Here is a 20,353-nt window from a genome sequence, read left to right as displayed (position 1 = left end):
AGTGCCCCTACCCCCCACAGCAGTAACCCTATCCCCCACAGCAGTACCCCTACCCCCCCACACAGTACCCCTACCCCCGCAGTACCCCATCCCCCCAGCAGTTCCCCTACCCCCCAGCAGTATCCCTACCACCCATAGCAGTACCCCTACCCCCCACAGCAGTACCCCTACCCCCCCACAACTGTACCCCTACCACCCCCAGCAGTACCTCTACCACCCCCAGCAGTACCCCTACCCCCCAGCAGTACCCCTACCCCCCCACACAGTACCCCTACCCCCAGCAGTACCCCTACCCCCCAGCAGTACCCCTACCCCCCAGCAGTACCCTACCCCCCCAGCAGTACCTCTACCCGCCACAGCACCCCTACCCCCCACACAGCACCCCTACCCCCACACAGCACCCCTCTCACACACACATTACCCCTCATACACACACACATACAGCACCCCTTTCACACACACACACACACACACACACACAGCACCCCCCACACACACGCAATTGCCGTGTTGGCACTTTAAGGAAAAAAAAGTTGGCATGTATTGCGGTTTGGGCACTCGGGCTCAAAAAGGTTCGCCATCACTGGCCTAATGTGTATGTACATGCGAGCCAGGGCTTAAACTGCTCCCAGTAGGGTCTGGACTTGTAAGGTATGAGAACCAAAAGGGTAACATGTTAGTAGTTTGGCAACGGAAAGAACTAAAGCGAAAAGTACAAATGCAAATACAGGATATATATGAACTGTTGCAGGTTGCTTCCAAACGCGGAGCGGTGTCTTCTCCCTGATCAGTCAGGTGGCTGGTGTGAGTCTTGGTGTGCTTCTTGGCACAAATTGTATTACTGCTTCTGGGTCCCAGGCTTGGGTGAGAGGTGTAGTAGATGTGGGTCTGCAAGACCCAGAGCCTGGAGCAGTGCCTCTGCTTCGGATTCCGCTGAGAGCTTGTGAACAGTTCCGTTATGGGATGCAAGAAGGGATCTCGGCGTCCCCCATCGGTATGTTACTCCTGCTGAGCGTAGGCGGCTAGTAAGGGTTGTCAATGATTTACGCCACTGTAGCGTGGCCTTGGTAAGGTCCTGGTAGAATGTTAGATGCGAGTCCTCAAACAACAAAGGAGTCTTGCCCTTCACTGCCGCCATGATGCAGCTTTTGTCTTGGGGTGACAAGCACCGAACAATTACATCGCCCGTGATTGGGGTCGAGGTCTTGGTGATGGTAGGTAGGCGGTACAGTCCAGCCATGGTGAACTTTTTGGCTAGGGCCGCAGGTAAAAGAGTGGCAATGAGTCTCCTCATATAGTGGGGTAATTCCTCCGTTGTGATCGCGGGGGGTACCCCTCTGATTTTAACATTGTTGCGGCGGTGTCTGTCTTCCTGCGCGGTTATTTGTAGCGCCATGTTGTGCTGAGCATTTTGGAGTCGGTGCATTGCGCTTTGCATTACCGTTAGTTCACCACATATTTTTCCCACGTCCCCTTCAGCAGCAGTCGTCCTCTCACTGATCTGTCTAATGCTTGATTTTAGGGTGGCCATGTCTGCAGTGAGGAGCCTGTATTTCTAGCAGTGTATTCTGCATGTTATGGAGGTCCTGCTTTGTAGCAGGAGCTGTCCCCCCAGGGATGTCTGTGGAGGTAGTCTGTGCTTCCCCTTGTGTTGCTGGTGGCAGGTTGGGGGTCAGTCTTGGCATATTTGGGGTTGTTGGGAGGTCTGGGCCTTCAGGGCCGTCTGTGGCCGCCATTTTGGTCGGTACTTGCCTCATGAAAGTGCCGATGTCCCGCTGCTCTGCGTTGTTGCCAGGCTGTGGCTTCTGGGATCTGCGTCCCATTGCTGGCGGTAGGTGTGTGTGTGCTGGGATGCGGCAATCAGGCGTGTCAGCAGCACCGTACAGGCTCCGGTTGCGGAGGAGCCCCTAGAGGTACGCGGATGCCTGTGAGTAGTAGGCCCCAGACCTGCGTTTCGACTTCCCCTGCTTTGGGAAGTATATGAAAGGCTTCAACGGATGCTGCAGATGGTCCTCAGTCCGTTCCCACAGGTTTTGGAGCTGGATGGGTCTGGTAAGCAGCTGGATTATGGAGTATTTTAGTGCCCGGTCGGGAGCTACCAGAAATGGCGTCTCTCCTGTTTCGCGGTTAGGCTCTGCCCCCCCCCCCCCCCCCCCGTATGACTGATTTTATTCTTCTTGACGGAGAGAGCCAAGACATGCCCATGTGGATTTGGCACCTTTGTTTATTCCTGCACACGGGTTCAGTTCACTAATCTGTAAACTGAGCTAGAAATAAAATTGATAGCAGTGGCGGTATGGCTGTTATCAGTTTATAAAGCAGTTAAACTTATTCTGTGTAATGGGGTTTATTCATGGTGTTGGGATTGGATGGTATTATGGGATAAGATTGTGCCACCTAAATCAGAATAAGGAGCTTCGGATTGGTGGAGATATTTCCTAATAAGAGAGGCAGACAGTTCATTAAGCTGGGCAGTTTAATGCTCTTGGATGGTAAGTATATAGAGATAGATATAAATTGTTTGTAATGCAATACAAAATATGGTGTGATTTTTATCCCTTTCCCCTTGGTCGTGTGATACCTCGTCCCATTGTTTTCTCAGTAATTAATTTCTAGTTACAGATTCTATATTAAATGAAGTCATACTATATATAGTGTTTCCAAGCTCATGGGGCCAGTCTCACCTGCACCTCATGTGGTCTTAGTTACAGCACGTGTGTTCCTTCACCAAAATAGAAAACAAAGTAATAAGGACATACAAAGTATGCCACTTAGAAAATAAATAAAGGGGAGAAGGCACATGGTGCTATGGGCTAGAATATGCTCTCTGTCCTACTGCTACAATTGGTTGTGTCTATTTCAGGAACTCCCAGCATAAAGGAAATGTATATCATTTACTGATTTTACAGATTATACACAGAAAAGTTTGACTTACATTACATGTAGAATTGGGCTTTTCCGGTGATTCTGAACTTGCACAGATCATGGAAGGTTTTACTTGGCCCCACCAGTATTTAGGTTGGCTGCAGGTTTCATACTGAACGATGGACATTGGAAGTAATAAGTCTAAACAAATACAACACATGAAAGCATGCCGTTAAGAATGTAATCCTTTCCTAGTTGGTTCATCAAATACACAATATTAGCATTACACAATATTTGAGAAAGTCCTGATAACTATTAAATGCTTTGCATGGAAGAAAATTTGGGACAAAAAAATATAAAAGAAATATAAAATATAAATAGTAGTACACTGTATTGGTTATGGCAGTGGTTCCCAAACTTTTTAGGTTCAAGAAGCCCTTAATAGTTCAATATTTTTCCAAGGCGCCCAAGTTAAAATAATTTCATAGGTTGTTTATATGTATAGCGCAGCAGCATATACTGGGCCCCTGTTTGGCAGAAATACTTGCTGTTCAAGTGCAGATCCAGAACCTAATCTCAGGAGGGGCACTGGTAGTTTATTTAAAGAAACAATGCAGGCACAATAACCACTACAGCACCCTCCCAGAGTAAGTAGTCAAACTGATTAAAGGACCACTCTAGGCACCCAGACCACTTCAGCTTAATGAGGTGGTCTGGGTGCCAGCTCCTTCTAGGGTTAACCCATTTTTTCATAAACATAGCAGTTTCAGAGAAACTGCTATGTTTATGAATGGGTTAAGCCTTCCCCCTATGTCCTCTAGTGGCTGTCTCATTGACAGCCGCTAGAGGCGCTTGCGTGCTTCTCACTGTGATTTTCACAGTGATTTTCATTTTCACTGTGATTTTTATTTTCGAGTATGTTTTCCTGGCACTAGAGTGGTCCTTTAAGAACAGCTTGACAAGTTACCTGGGTTCTGCCAGGATAGCGGCTGTATTAGGGGATAGGGGCAGTAGTGTGTCTAAGGGTTGCAATACGTGTGTGTGTGTGTGTGTGTGAAGGTTGCAGTGAGTGTACAGGGTGCATTGTGTTTGTGAGGGATGTAGTGTGTGTGAGGCGTGCAGTGTGTGTGTATGTGAGGCAGTTTGCGTGTGAGGGGTGCAGTGTGTGTGGGGGCAGGTTGTATGAGGGGCAGGGGCGTATTTGCCGCGAGGCAAACAAGGCATTTGCCTTGGGCGGCATTTTCCAGGGGGCGGCAAAAAAAGCCGCCCCAAACGCCCAGGGCAAATGCCTTGTTAGCCTTGCGGCTAACAGACATCCTGGGCTGGTGGCTGCTGGGCTGGTTGCTGGGCGGGCGGGCGGCTGGCGAGGGAGCACTTCCTCTGAGCTGTCTGCTCAGCTCCCTCGCGCGCCGCAGAGTGAGGCTGGGAGCCGGAATATGATGTCATATTCCGGCTCCGCCTCCCAGCCTCACTCTGCGGCGCGCGAGGGAGCTGAGCAGACAGCTCAGAGGAAGTGCTCCCTCGCCAGCCGCCCGCCCAGCAACCAGCCCAGCAGCCCGACCGGCAGCCCCACTAGACCCCAGGGAGAGGGAGAACCCCCCCAGCATTCCCAAAGGTAAGGAGGCTGGGGGGGTAAATTAAAAAAAAAAATGAGTTAATGTGAGTGAGTGTGTCTGTTAGTGAGTGTGTCTGTTAGTGTGTGTGTGTGTGTGTGTCTGTTAGTGTGTCTGACTGTGTGTGTCTGTTAGTGTGTGTGAGTGTGTCTGTTAGTGTGTGTGAGTGTGTCTGTTAGTGTGTGTGAGTGTGTCTGTTAGTGTGTGTCTGTTAGTGAGTGTGAGTGTGTCTGTTTGTCTGTTAGAGTGTGTGTGTGTGAGAGTGTGTCTGTTAGAGTGTGTGTGTGTGTGTCTGACTGTGTGTGTCTGTTAGTGTGTGTATGTCAGTGTGTGTGAGTGTGTGAGTGTGTCTGTTAGCAGCTAACAGACACACTCACACACTCACTAACAGACACTCACACACACTGACATACACACACTAACAGACACACACACTAACAGACACACTCACTAACAGACACACTCACTAACAGACACACTCACTAACAGACACACTCACACTCACTAACAGACACACTCACACACAGACACACTCATACACTCACACACACACACTGACAGATACGCATCCATTAGCTAACAGTTAGCTAATGGATGCGTATCTGTCAGTGTGTGTGTGTATTTAGAAGGCGGGGGAAGGGTTGGGTGGGGATGGCGGGGGGGGGGGGTGAGGGGGGCGCCTGAGTTTTGTCCACAGTGTGTGAGGGGTAATGTTTGCGTGTATGGATGGCAGTGTGTATGGGGGGGGGGGGGGTAATTGTGGGTCTGTAGGGGTAGGAGGGCATATAAATATACACTTTTATTTTAATAAAACTTTTTACATTTAATTTTAATTAAAAAAAACGTTTTTTAATACCCCCCCTCCCTGCTTACCTTTGCCTGGGAGGGGAGCAGTAATAATCCCTGGTGGTCCAGGTGGTGAGAGTGAACTCTAGCAGCCTCAGGAGCTGCTTGAGTTCACTCTTACAAGATTTGGAGTGTTGCCATGGTAACCGCGGCAAGCTCCAAGCCCGCGAGAGGAGAACCCGGCGGAGCTGCGAGTTAGAGCTCCCCGGGTCCTCTCTCCCTCCCTCCCCTGCCGGCTGCCGAATTACACTGCTAGCAGGCCGGGGAGAGAGATCTCTGATCTCCCCTCCGGTCCTGCAGAGCCGGCAGGGGAGAGGGAGGCACAGTTCCTGGTGCTATCATCATGGCACTAGGAAATTATCTTGCGGAGCCCCTGTGTGTCCATAAGTTTTGGAACCGCTGGGTTACGGTGTTTGGAGTGTTTCTTTAATTCTCCCAATCTTCTTACCATTATCCATTAACCCTAATGTGCAACTGCGACAGCTCTGGATTGGCAGAGTCTAATTTTTACTTTTTTTTTTGTCTAAAAACAATCTTGATTCTCATCTTTATCAGCGTTATTCACTAAAGTGAGAATTCAAATTGAATTTCAAATTGAAGGTCAAATGCTTCCAGTTTGACTACCCTAGTCTTAAATTTGAAATTTACTTTGAATTCTCACTTTAGTAACCCTGTCTATATTGTGAAACAAACATTTGAGTTGCATTAAAATCTGTTACGTAATTTATTTTAAACTGCCAAGCCACACTTCCTTTATAATGAGTGTGTTAGAGATGGTTAAATGAGATTCATTTTGGGTCAGTTACCTCTGAATGGTGAATATTGGCCCCTAATGGAACCATAAGTCTATTGCTTTGGAAAAATGTGGTCCTAAGAGATCTTACTCTGAAATATCTAATACTGTTAGTCACTAAAGTGAGAATTGTATCCAAACCGCAAACATAGCTAATATGATGATTTTTTTTTCTCTCCCAATTCAGTCTAGAGTCTGAAACTCCTTTTAAATTGACTCTCACTTCCCAACAATTCACATTTAAGCTAATTACCCTTCCAGTCTTTCAATAGCTGCAAGGCTTCTGATGTAAATATGTTGACAATTCTTTGCAGTGATAAGATATTTAACAGTCATATTGTGATGACAGCATCGGACCTACATGTAATATACACAAGGAAGTAAAAGTGCCTTCTGAAAGAAAAGTTTTTTTGTTTTTTTGCTGCAGTAATAGGCTACTATTGGCAGGGACACAATGACAATAAAAAACTGTTATGGTCTTTAAAGTGGCTCTTTAAGACTACACAAAAGCAGCTGCAGTGCCAACATGTATGCCAAAGGAAGTGCCACAACCCATTCCACAAGACTGCATTGTCAGATTTTGTTTATACATCATAGTTTGCAACTATTACTAATAACACCAAGATTTATCTTGTTGGTTACATATGATTAGCCAATCCAGTATCTTCTGGACGTGTTGATGGTATTGGGAGAATCACCAACATCAGTGTCTGTAACTACAATAAAATTAGGGTTATTTATGCTAAAGATGCCAGATAAATGGCAGGACACCTTGATATTTTGTGCGTACCTCTATTATTTTGTTTAACTCTGCCATGTGGACTTATTCCTGTAACATTTTGTTCTGCTTTATTGGATCTATAATACAAACCTTACTCCTAATCATCTGGTTAATTTGTCACTAATGTAGCTCAGAAGGTAAAATGTCACACATGTAAATCGATACTCTGTTACAATGACCAGTGATTAGAAAAACAAATATATGGTTTTATTTTGACAGATACCCTATTACTGTACAAGGAAATTACATTTTCTGATAGCTCCGTTGTAATTCTGATTGTTGTCTGACAACACAGATAAAAATATATACCCAAAGTTGTTGAATAGATTATTACATTGTGAAGTAATACACTAATTTGCATACACAGTATGAAATAGTGAAAGTGTGTAGCGCTCAATTTTGTAAACTTACTCCACAGGAAATCCTTCAGAGTATGAAGGGTTGATAATGTGGTTTAGAGCCTATTGAGGATTGTCTCTAATCACTTCCGCCTTGTGTCCTTTAGGTGACACACACCTTTCACTCCAAGTAGAATTTATTCCTCAAAAGAGAGAGAGAGAAACAGGGAAAAATCGCCCTGAGAGAGAGCCTGTGACCTGGCTCAAAGTAAATCAGCATATGAGTCCTTTTAGGGATGACTCCTTCCCTCTTTGGTAGGATGGAAAATGCACCAAATATGTATTCCAATAAAATAACTATTTATTACATATACTTTAAAATCAAATAATACATACAATATAAGGTGAATCCGAAACGCGTTTCGCCGGTTCCGTCCGGCTTTCTCAATCACCGATTTCTCTCTCTCTCTTTTGAGGAATAAATTCTACTTGGAGTGAAAGGTGTGTGTCACCTAAAGGACACAAGGCGGAAGTGATTAGAGCCAATCCTCAATAGGCTCTAAACCACATTATCAACCCTTCATACTCTGAAGGATTTCCTGTGGAGTAAGTTTACAAAATTGAGCGCTACACACTTTCACTATTTCATACTGTGTATGCAAATTAGTGTATTACTTCACATTGAATCACGACAGGATTGGAGAGTTCCTGTTTTTTGTGTGGGAGCAGCTGTAACATTAGAGCACTTGTTATAATTTATGTGAAGCGCCTGATAACACAGAACACTTTGTTATACTAGATTATTACATTGGTTGAAAACAAAAAATATATATCATACTCAATGCATGCTTTATTATTTGTATTAACATCCTGTAAATTCGATAGCCATCTGTTCCAGTTCAGTATTTTAATCGTAATCCATTTAACCCCTTAAGGACACATGACATGTGTGGCATGTCATGATTCCCTTTTATTCCAGAAGTTTGGTCCTTAAGGGGTTAAACCCCAGTCATGTCCCTCTGATCTGGAACTATTGTACGCTGTTACTTCACATAATTACCTATTCGCAGGAAATGGTTCTAAATTGTGTGAGATGAGATCTTAATCTATTCAATTCAAGAGTTTACAGAGAATACATATTAGATTCTATGACTATATATAATCTAACATTTGCTGCACCTCATTGCAAAAAAAACAAACAAACAAAAATGCTACTTACAAAACATATTTACTTACTTGAGAATCTAATTTGTTTTTTAAAGTGGGATCATTTTATGTCCAAGTTTAGTCATGACATGGGAAGGAATGCAGACAACACACTCATAACTACCATAATGTTTGCCTGGTTAAACAGTGTCAGCAGCTACAAGGTTATATTCACAGTGCCCACTGGTCTTCCTATACCCTCACACTGGATATATGTCTACTTACCCCTCTACTTACTATTTCTTCACATTAACCACTGGTCTGGCTATTCCCTTATACTGACCATTGTTCTTCCTACTCGCTCCCATTGGCCATCAGTCATCCTATACCCTCACACGAACCACTAGGGACTTTGGATAGAGCCACGGACATGTTATAATTTACAGAACAAGTTTTAGCTGTATATCCAGCACTCATGCCACAGAATTTATCCTTGGTACAAGGTAGTGAGGACCCAAACCATATGTTTAGTTTTAAATGCAGACCTGTCTGTTTAACCTGCCCATTACTATCCTATACAATATCATACTATTCTTCATATTTACTACCCTCATGATCTGGAGATCTATAATAATGATTACTCATTCTGTTTGAAAAATACACACCACTTTCCTCTAACCCAGGGGTTAGGTAATGTTTGGTACTCTAGATGTTGTGGACTGCTAGGCTGGCAAAGCATTAGGGGAGATGTAGTCCACAACATTTGAATATTGCCTACATCTGCTCTAAGCTAGTGCTTGATGTCTGCTTCTAATTTCTCTAGTTTCACTTTTCTTTTTAAAGTCTTCAAATCAATAATCTCGGAAAATGTTATGTGTTGGAAAAGACGAAATCAAACATGCTAGGAATACATTTCACTATAAAGAGATTCAGTAGCACTGTGCTATACATGTGCTTTCCTGGTTAAGTTGTCTCCCATGCAGTTTGACTTGGTTTTAATGAACATACATAGTATTCTGGGCATACTGTGGACATTATTTAATAATATTTAAAGTCCCACCAGTACCTGTACCAGCCGTCCATCCTGCCCAGTAGCATTGTTCCGTAGGTGGCAAGAAGTCTTCAGCAGCAGGCAGGCACGTTGGTTGTATATCTGACACATGTTTAGACAGGTGCAGGAGAGCAATATCATGGGAATGGTCATCAGTCAGCGAATATACAAAGTTCTCATGTCTGATTATGGCATCTACTTCATAGCATCTCTGAGATGATGTTGATTCAGAACACACTCGCAGGTTGTCAGCTCTCTGGATACTAATATCATTAAAAAGACAAATATTTTTAATGACTATGTTAGTCCATTAGACATAGAAACAAGTCCCTTGCATTTCTGATGTTTTACCAGTCACGAAATATAATTTATGGGTTTATTCTCTAAATTGGGAATTATGGAGACTTTACACAGGAGTTAATTATATAAAGCCCAAAATGCCAAATAGGAAAAATGACGAATCTCTGCTATTTTCCAATTTCTCAATTTTAGTTAAATTGGGCAATATAGATTTCGTTTCCATTGTCGTGCAAGTGCTCAAGAGGACCTGTTTGGTGGCTTGGTAGAACAGTTGATGTCCAGAGCAGCTCACAGTGAACTAGGGACTTTGATTTAGGCTCAGAAGATGATCCTGTTAGATGTAAAGGTAGGAGGAGAACCCCTTATCTCTTTAGTCATCATGACCTTAATGTTTACAGCAGCCACAGTGAATACACTTAGCCATCCATTTAACCCCTTAATGACACAACTTCTGGAATAAAAGGGAATCATGACGGAATATATCCGTCGTCTGTCCTTAAGGGGTTAAGAATGTGATGTGAAAACAGGTTGATAAAATCTCCTGGCACACAGTAAAGTTAGCTGAGGAAAAAGCTTTCACTGCTCATCTACTCATACTCACAGATTCGGCAACACCACCTAGACACAACCTATAGGCACCTGGGTGAAGCCAATGTTCACTATAAATGCTGCACTATGTATTAATATCCCTGAGCTAGACATCATTTAGGCATGCTTCTAAATGGGCAGCTAGACAAGGGGAAGACATATAACACTCAAGCTGGCAAGGGGGGAGAGGATCAGTATAACAGTATTTTGGGCATTAATACAGAGAATATGTCAAGTAGATAATTGCAAATGCATCGCTCACTGTTCTATTAATAGTTGAATTTATGCAGTCATTACTCATTCTTGCTCACAATCTAGGTCAGGACATTCTACTCAACAGGTGCAGAATTGTTTGAAATATGACCAGTTTGCAGATTCTCAGGGAATACTGAGATACAAATTTTAAATGTATTTTTGGATCTTACTACAGAATACAGCTATGATATAATCAGTAAAAACATTGGTTAAAGGAATATATTCGAAGTGCAAAGTAAAGACAAAGATTGGGGATTGGGGTATATAGTTAACAGCCTTAGTGAGGCATTTGACCATTGCAGGTGCATTAATCCTCTAGGGACACAGTGTTTATGCGTGTAACAGTTGTTGCACTCAACGGCTACAGTACTAGATTTTGTTTTGACTAGTTATTTTGCTGGTCCAATTATAACTCTTTGGGTATCAATAGGTAGTGTGGGGAGTTTTTCCAAGAAACATGGATAACATTCAAGCCATTTAGCATGGAATTCACCAGGGTCCTGTCACGGTTCAGAATTTACCAGGGTCACAGCAGTTACTAGTCATTGGAATTATTCCAGTCCTGTTCATCCTGGCTTGTCTGCAGCACTGGGGGCTGGACTTCGTCTATGGCTGTTCTTCACCTGACTATGATCAGTCATGTTCCAATATTTAAATAGCTCACATTTTTCATATTTGGGGTTAGTTTGGTTTGAAGTCAGTTTTTTGTGATCAACCACTTTGCTACATACATTACTCTTGTATTTAAGAAAGGGCAAATCATTTCTCATGAATGTGGTATTGTTATAATTTGGAAAATGGTGAGTTTATTCCCTGAAGGATTTCTCCATTCCTCTAGTATAGGGTAGATATGTACAATTTGTTTTGTAGCAAATCTAATGTTGACCAAAATTCGGAAGCATCAACGCAAAACGAAAACAAAGTGAAAACAAATTGATCCGTAAAGCATCAATTCAAATAGTTTTTGATCCATTTGTTTTGATATGGCTGAAAGTGTGGGAGGAAAAAAGTAGTCAAATAGGTAAAGAAATTAATATTAATTAATAATGTCTAAAATAATAATTATTAATTATGTTTTAAATTAGTAAATTGCAGAAAGGCGATATTCTCGTAAATATACTCCTTTCTGCAATTTGCTAATATTAAAACATATTTAATAATTATGACATTATTAATTCATTTCAGTGAAGTTACCTAATATATATTATACTATTATTATACTATTTCCATAAGAAATAATGGCATTCCAATTTTCGGAAATTAACTAAACAAATTTAGTTTTTTCCCAAATCAACAATTTCCAAATTTGAGTCAAAACGAAATTCAGAAATTACGGCATCGAAACAAAACAAATGTTTCCTCTCTGCGCATCTTTACTAAAAATAACAGAAGTAAATGTTTAAGGTAAATTGTATATATAGCTTTCTAAAAATGTGTTGATGTACTGTTTTGGGTGACGTGGACCTGCAATAAATGGAAGTAAAACTAATTTTTCCATCCCGAAGAAGGGATGAAGCATCGGAGCATAGCTTCATAACTAAGGTTTCTAAACTCAACATGAGAAGTTCCACAAGATTCTTGTATCAGTAGATGATTAGCAAAATTAGTTCAAATACTTACGATTGTATGCAGTGAGCAGACAGCAGGACCCACTGTGTATTGATGAGAGTACCCACACACTTATGCTGGAATGGAACAATTGGCCTGGCACGACTCTAGAACCAATGGAGTACCACAACGTGAGAAATACAGAGTGACTTAATTTTATATTTAGAAATGGTCCTATCTGTATTGGTCTAACCTAACAACCATTATTTGGAAGCATTCTTTGAGATAAAAACTATTTCTCTAGGCATTTATAAAACAAACAACAAAAAAACACAGGAATGAGGGCTGCGCCTACAGTGATTAATAAACAGCAATAGAAAGTCCAGATTAAAAAAAAGTCTTTAGTAAAAAATACCCTCTTGTCTAATGGAAAAGTCAAGTAATCAGAGGATCAAAGCAGAGAAATCTTGTCTAGAAGGTATTTAAAGTTCTGTGATGAAGTCCATATAGAATATAAAGAGACAAAAGTGGGAGAAACTCCAATAGTGTAATATGTCAAAATGTATACGTTTTATTATTCACTGTAGGCGCTGCTCTCGTTCCTATGGTTTTTGTTTTCTCCGTGTACTAAGGGTTTTGGAATCCCTTCATTTGGTAGTGCTGATCCTTTTATTTGTTTCATTAAAAAATAAATAAACTTAGAATCTGAGTGTTCGAGCTAACACCAGTTAATGTATACAGTTTATAAACAAAGTACATTTGACATTGATCTAATACTGAATGGCAAAAGTATGGGGAAAACAATCAACAGAAAACTATTGTAGTATCTCCATATTGCCAAAAATGGATAATTAATTGGGTTATTTTATTTACTGGAACTGTTAATATGAGAAGTATGTGTCATCTAATCAGTATCACTTTACCTGACTACAAGGCTCTAACTTGCAATATCTTAATAAGTGGAGAAACCTGTGTTTATTGGCTAATCCTAGATGTTTGGAAAATTTATAGGTAGATTGCAAATTTTAGATCGTGGCACTGTTGGAACATTTTTAAACTAAAATCTGTAGTTCTTTTGTCAGTATCCCACAATATCCAGCTTAGGAAACAAGTGAAGCTGAGAATTGGGTCAACACCTTCGTTGCTGACACTATTAAGTAATACTATACAAAATCCAAAACAAGTAGTCTTTTAATATAGAAATCAATGAAAATGTTGAATTCCATTGTTGTTATAGTCTAAAAAATGGAGAATCGATCATTCTCTGAATCCTTGTAGATATCTCACTAAACTTACAATTTGTCAGACAGGACGCTCATATAATGAATACTTCTTTCTTTACTAGTCCGCAGGAGCAAATAATTAATTGACGAAACAGGTTACAATGCAAGAAAAAACGTATAAACTTAGAAGTCATATGCAATCAATCAGAATAGAGTCACTATTAAAACATAGGTCATCCACTGAAAACTACTCTTTCTGTGCTGCCTCTCAAATTAATAGATTTGTTGTGATTGCATCATATGTACATTCTATAAATATATATATATATTTATTTATTTTTTCATTACATTAACACTCAGTTTTCATGTTTTTTTAATTCATCTCTTGGGACGATTGGGATCTTATGATGCTTTTCCTTTGAGGTTATTAGATTATTACCATTCAAATTTACTGTTACTTTGCATAATCTCTTGCAAAAGAGTATCAGGTGTATGAGCTCAGAACACCAATCACTCTGTGTTGTTTGCTGCCTTAAGGCACATGCACCCAAAACATCAAAATTTTGTGCTAATTGTTTTAATGACTGTAGACATTTCTTTCAGTTTCCTCTCCCACTTGGGTAACTGTATCTTGACCTCAGTTGGTATTAATATCTTGTAGCTTGCATTTCTACGAGGGGAGCTATGTCCACTAACGTTTTTTAGGCAGGTAGCTCATTATCCGATATTCTTAAAGCTGCTGACTCATCGTCAAAATCTATTTGACGTTTTATTTTAAATCTTCTCAACATGCTTCTATGCCTATTTTATAATGTACTTTTATAATGTAATAATCTAGAATCTAGGTTGTGTCTACAAAAGTTGCTTTGTTAGACAGAAACAGCTGTTCAAGATACACACCTGTCAACTCAAGATCTATTAATATCATCATACATTTAGGTAGGTCAGCTGTTTGGTAAATTTAATTGACCATAGTTAAAATAAACCTAACAAAATAGAACAAGGTGACATATACACATGGTTAGTATAGATCTTTAGCAGACTTGTGCACAGTGTGTCAAACAAATAAAATTCCTGTTAATCCACACCCGAACAAATCATTATAAGACTCCAAAGGTAAATCCCAGATAGATCAATTTATTTGGGCGAAGATTAACCGGGATTTGATTTGTTCGACACAGCGTAAACGGATTTGTGCACAATTCTAATTTTTAAAAAGTCTAACAATTATAAGTGATCGACAGGAGCTGATTAAAATTGGAGTCTGTAGCTCTCTAATAAAGCTTTATAGTCTGATGCACCATCATAGTCTCAGATTAAACCAGAAACTATTGAAGGCATAGATACAAAATAAAGATATAGTTCATCATTTTAAAATTACAGTGAGCATAATGTAAAACTGTTAAGGTTTTATTCACTAAATTGGCACAGGAAACTGCAAATGTTAGACTAAAATAGGCAAAGTGGGAAAAATAGTAAAGATGGAAACATTTTCTAATTTGGCAATTTTTGTTCTAAAATTTTTCAGTTTCCTGGTCAATTCTTCATAATTCCTGGATTAGTAAAACTTCAATCTCAGGATGAATACGCAGATTTTAAGGATTGCATGCATGTTTTGGAGCTGACTCCTTCATATTCTACTCTCATTATACAATATTTAAACCTTGCAATGTTACTGTACTATGGATAATTTCCCATCAAGTTACTTAAGGATATCGTTCAGCCCTTAGGTGGATTTCAGTGATGATTCACATGCTTAATTTTACAAATGTATCTGTCAGGATGTACTAAGACCCAACACGAAGTACTTGAGTTAATAGAGAAACTAAGCTAGACTTGAATAATAAAGCATATTACTAGGCCTTACAGTGGCCGGACTTAACGCTTTTTAGAATAGTATAAGACAAGCCAAGATCAGAGACACAGAATGAGACGAGGTGCAATGAGACAAGGTGCGATAAGACAAGCCAAAGTTCAGGAGATAAACAAGCCAAAGTCATAAAATGCAATGATATAAATGCACTCTTGATAACCATAACATGGAAAGCATGAGGGCATATATTAACAGCACTTGAGGGTATATATAGTTTTAAGTGGGCAGGGGTTGGTTGAGTGCACCTATATGATGTCATGACGTGAGTGCTTGACATTTGTGTGATGAGGCATGAACGTCCGCTGCATCAACCTGGCCTGATGTGGTGGAGTCTTTAAATAGCTCCCATCTGCAGTTGCCGGAATCGGACAGAACACCAAAAGAAGGAGCGTTCACATGGAGGAAAGATGGAGGTGACGCTTGCGGTAAGTATATCAAAGGCATAGAGATTTGCCTGAGTCCCACTTCCCCACTGCACAGCCCTGCCTACCTCAGTGGGTGCAGACACCGGCACCCTGTGGGACCTATGTAATTTGTTAAAATGTTGTTAAATGTTTTGTGAAATTTTTCTGAGTGGGCATGAGAGCACTCCTGACACCATAACATTTACAGAGGGCTGTAATGGTTATGGTGTTTGAAGTGTTTCTTTAACATACCACTCATTTGTCCTAATCCTTCAATGCGCCCTTTTTTATATCAAACTATAACAATGTATTATGAAAATAAAGTTAAAAAATGTGCTTTCTGACGTTAAACTAATAAGTATTCATATCTCAACCTGCTTTGTACAGTTGTATTTGTGCATATGTTAAATTGTATATGTGCGTGACCAGTTTGTGGAATTGTCTGCGTGTTACATATGTTAATGTGTATCATGTTATGTGTGTGAATCTGGGTTGTGAATGGGTGGCCGCTCATGGGATTGTGCATGGTGTTGTGTGGGGGCTGCTTGGAGTGTTGCTTGTGGGAGGCTGCTTGTGGAATTGAGTGCATGTATGTGCAGGGCCAGATTAACATAGGGGCTAATGGAGCTAAAGCTCAAGACCCATGCTGCTGGAACTTCTTTTTACTACTCTTTTGCTTTGTGCTCTTGTTTTTTGCTGATGGAATTAGGTGTGGGGCTTTGATTGGATGTAGGGGAACAAAACTAGTGTGGACTTGCTGATTATAAAATAAGAAGAAGCTGACTTTGTCCACTGTGTAAATGCTCTAGCTCGTTCGATCTCTCTACAGTGTGGCATAATCCCTTTCTCTTACACTAACTACATGCACCTTTTTCTCATTCCCAGACTAGTTAACAGGAGCTACTGCTTGCTAGTAAGAAGGGAAGGAGAAGAGTGGACAGGTGAGTTCTATGGGACACCTCCCCCCAAAAGCCGCCCCCCAAAAGCCTAGAGCAAGCACATCATCAGAGAGATGAAAGCAAGAGATTAGCATTGGATATGTGTATTCTTAAAAATGCATCCTGTGAGTTTCCCTCTGGCATCATCTCTGCCAGATACAAGACAAAGATGAAATCCATACAAGATAAATCGATACGATTCTGGCCCACCATAATTTTCAGCACCAGGCCCAACAGGCTTTTAATCTAGCCCTGTGTATGTGTGTTGTGTTTGTAGGGTCTGTGTGTCTGTGTTTGTGTGAGCTTTTTGTAGTATCTGCGTGTGGGAAAGCCTTCTTCTGCAGCTGGGTAGCTTCCCTGGGAACCAGTGGAGTCTGGGCTGGCACACTACCGGTCAAGGACAGGGGCTGCTGTGACTGCAGCTGGCTGCTCTCCTTCACAAGCCCTAGGAGGCATCTGAGATCAATTCCTCTAAGCAGAGCAATGAGTGAATTGAAGACTGCCCCTCACCATCTGTTATCAGTTTAGTTGGAACTAGCAGATATCTGAAGGAGTCCCACTGGGACACCTGTTGGACAAACTCCAGTTTAGATCCTAAGATCTCTCCAGCCTTGCATTCAATGCAAAGGTACCTTGCGTGCCATGCATGGTATCTGTGCCATAGGTTGCTGACCCCTGGTCTAGAGTCTGCTGTCCTGAGTTATACCTACTTGTACAGAGAGGTGGACCTGAGATTGAAGAAGCACTGGAGACTCACTGCGTATAGCCTCACTGGATGGGTCACAAGATGCAGGCCAATCTAAACAAACAGCAAATATTAAATTAATAATAATACAATCTCAGTAACTCACTACTATTGTGTATGATTAAATTCAATGCTGGATAAATGTGTATATGTAACATTAATTTTGCTTAGTGAGATGTTAGAACCCATACCTAGTGTTTTCTGGTAACTTGCTTTCAAACAAAATACTACAGCATTGTGTTTTCCTAAAACATAATATACACATGAACAAAAACGCTCTGGTTGGCATTGTGACACAACTCATGGTTTATTCTGCCTCTCATAACTCACCAATTGCTACATCACTCCATGGCTTTGCAGGACTTGGAGGCAAGTCAAGAATATTAGTCAGATTTGTAGTCCAGTAGCCGTGGAAACCTACACGTGTTACATCATGGTTGGTGATGAACTTAATGACTGCCGTATTTCCTGTTGTTTTTACTGGACCCGGAACAGAAAATCCACAGAACCGGCCTGCAACAAGTATAGTTTAACAGTATTAGATTTTATATTGCAGGCACAAAAATATTGCATATTCTAAAAAAAGGATCTATACATGGTATGAAGTATATTTTGAAGGAAGAATGTGCATCCACTGGTAAAATATTTTTAAAATAATAATAATATTTTTGAAGTATTTGTTTTATTAAATGGGGTTTACTACAACTGTTGTATATACAATAAATATTTCAATGTGCTTTTCAATAATACATACACGAGCATTCCATTTTAAATGTTTATCAATTCATCTTTTTGAATTGGTTATAGTGCCTGGAGTCCCCTGGCACTGTCTCTCCATTCAGTGATAAACCATTTTTGAGCAGTTTAACACTAAACCTAACCTTCCACAACCTGACCCCTACAGCAGATATGGTTAAGGCAGAGATTACACACGTCCTTCTAGCCATTCCAGTTCATACTAACAATGGTACTGTGATAGGCTGAAATTGATCAGCTGACACTCTCAGCCAAACACACAGCCATTGATTGCTGCTCAAGTTAAAGGTTTCTCATTAGAGATGTCCCGAACAGTTCGCCGGGAGCTATTCGCCAGCGAACATAGCTTGTTCGCGGTCGCCGCGAACCTGGAACTCTTGTTCTAACGACTAGGCTGCTTGATTGACAGTTCTGAGACTTAGGTTTAGAGCTTCAAGGATTTCTATAAATCACTGCAATTCCAAAACATTCTGAGATATACAAGTAGGTACAGGGTGTTCAATGCATCATCATCTTTGCAATCATGCAAAGAAGTGATGATGCTTAGAGTGACCATCTAAAAATAGTTTTATCTTTCCCAATAATGTTCCAACTACCTAGTAGGCTGTGTTATTCCCTTATATTACAGACAGTGTATGTTACAGTGTGTTCTGAACATTTCTGCTTGATAAAGCAAGACAGTACTTGCATCAAAGTCACTGACAAAATTAATTTATTTTAGAACCACAAACGACAACTTACCCAATACAGGAGCTCCGGCTTTATCTCCGTCATAAACTTCAACATAGTCCGGACAAACTCCTGCGACGGCAGCTTGAAGAGAAAAGTCTGTGAAGGCAATCTGGAGTTGTTTGCCTGCTTGCACTGCAATTTTCCACGTGCAAGCATGACTGTTTATGTAGGAGCCATCAGGGTAGTTAGGGGACATAAAATCTCCGTTATCCGAATCATAATTTCCTCCACATAGTGCAATTCCTATAAAATAATTTTATCGATTCAGAAATTATATTACATTAAAAAAAATAGGCACAACACTTTATTGAAGAGACAACAAATAGTAGGATATATAATGCTGGGCAATTGAACAGGGTATGGACACCGATTCTAGCAAGCAGCATTTTTAAAAATAAATTAAAAACACAGATACTCCTAGGGTAAGCCCATTATGCATTCATGACAACAAGAAAGTTAGTTCTTAGGTCAGAAAATAGCCTATGCGACATTGAGGAGAGATGGCCCCCGGATGTTGTGCCCAACCAGTTATTAGTATTTATTATCCTTTACAAGGTTATCCATTAAACATCGAATTTAAACCAGATGGATTAGAATTTGGTGAAAATGACTGGACTCAGATCAGATTTGCTATTCTCACATTTACTATCAGCAAATATGTTTAAAATTCAGTCATCTAAACCAAATGAGCACAAATTGGTCACTACCATTCAGTGTCTGATTTAAATCAGTTATTTAATTTGTGAATACTATATTTTATTTACCTAACACAAATGTTTTTCACAATTTCTACCAAAATCACGAATGTTTGCTCACTGCACATCTATAACTGTTATACTAATACCCCATCCCACTGCCAAGGGGCTATTGGCTGCTCACAATTTAGTAGATATGCCCAAGCAGCATGTCTGATAAGAGCATAAAGAGAGAATTCATTATTTGATTTGTGGTGGCTGGCCAGCCACCACAAACTTAACTCTTTCTTTTATCTGTTTGCCTGCTGTCAGATCTGTTTTATCTGTTTGCCAGATTTGTAAAATTCAGTCCTGGATTTTAACCAGGGTTCAAGTCCCAGGGAAAAAAGGTATAAGAACTCACCCACGATTTTTACCCCTCCTGTGTTTTTTTTCATAGAGCAAGCAAATTTAATGACATGTTTTTACTGCGTTTGCTTGTGTCTTGTCTTTAGTGTCCAAATAAGTGGGATACCAAAGAAGAAAACTGGATAGGGATGATGTGTGTGTAGGAGGGGTCGTTTGTGGTGATGTGTGTGTAAAGGGTGTGTTGTACTATGTGTAGATGGGGCTTATGCATGTGCATATGTATAAGGGCTGGAGAGATTGTGAGTGTGTTGACAGGGGTTCTAGTGTGTGTATAGGGCTTCTAGAGCATGTGCCTTTGGATCTAGGGGCTGCCGTATGTGAGTGAGTGGTTTATATAGGGATTACATTCTGTGTGTGTATCAAGGAGCTGTAGTGTACATGTTTGCATGTATATAGTGGTTGTAGTACTTGTGTAAAGGGGTGAAGTGCGTAAGTGTGAATGTGTTAGGAGATGA

The 20,353-nt window shown here is 40.7% G+C and overlaps 1 protein-coding gene across 1 annotated transcript in view; it reads right to left on the bottom strand.

Annotated features, from left to right (window-relative positions):
• LOC134615568 (ovochymase-2-like) overlaps positions 1-20,353 on the bottom strand; it is a 148,592-nt gene that overhangs the window by 1,380 nt on the left and 126,859 nt on the right. Inside the window, exons 19-24 of the mRNA XM_063460113.1 lie at positions 18,805-19,038; positions 17,638-17,820; positions 17,273-17,361; positions 12,197-12,291; positions 9,449-9,696; positions 2,936-3,066 (exon numbers count right to left, since the gene is read on the bottom strand). Of these exons, the coding sequence (XP_063316183.1) occupies positions 2,936-3,066; positions 9,449-9,696; positions 12,197-12,291; positions 17,273-17,361; positions 17,638-17,820; positions 18,805-19,038 (980 nt within the window). The remainder of the gene's footprint in view (positions 1-2,935; positions 3,067-9,448; positions 9,697-12,196; positions 12,292-17,272; positions 17,362-17,637; positions 17,821-18,804; positions 19,039-20,353) is intronic.

The sequence above is a fragment of the Pelobates fuscus genome, chromosome 6 (assembly GCF_036172605.1).
Source record: "Pelobates fuscus isolate aPelFus1 chromosome 6, aPelFus1.pri, whole genome shotgun sequence".
NCBI lineage: Eukaryota > Metazoa > Chordata > Amphibia > Anura > Pelobatidae > Pelobates > Pelobates fuscus.
Note: the sequence above shows the minus strand (reverse complement) of the source record. Positions and strands in the feature narration are given on the sequence as shown.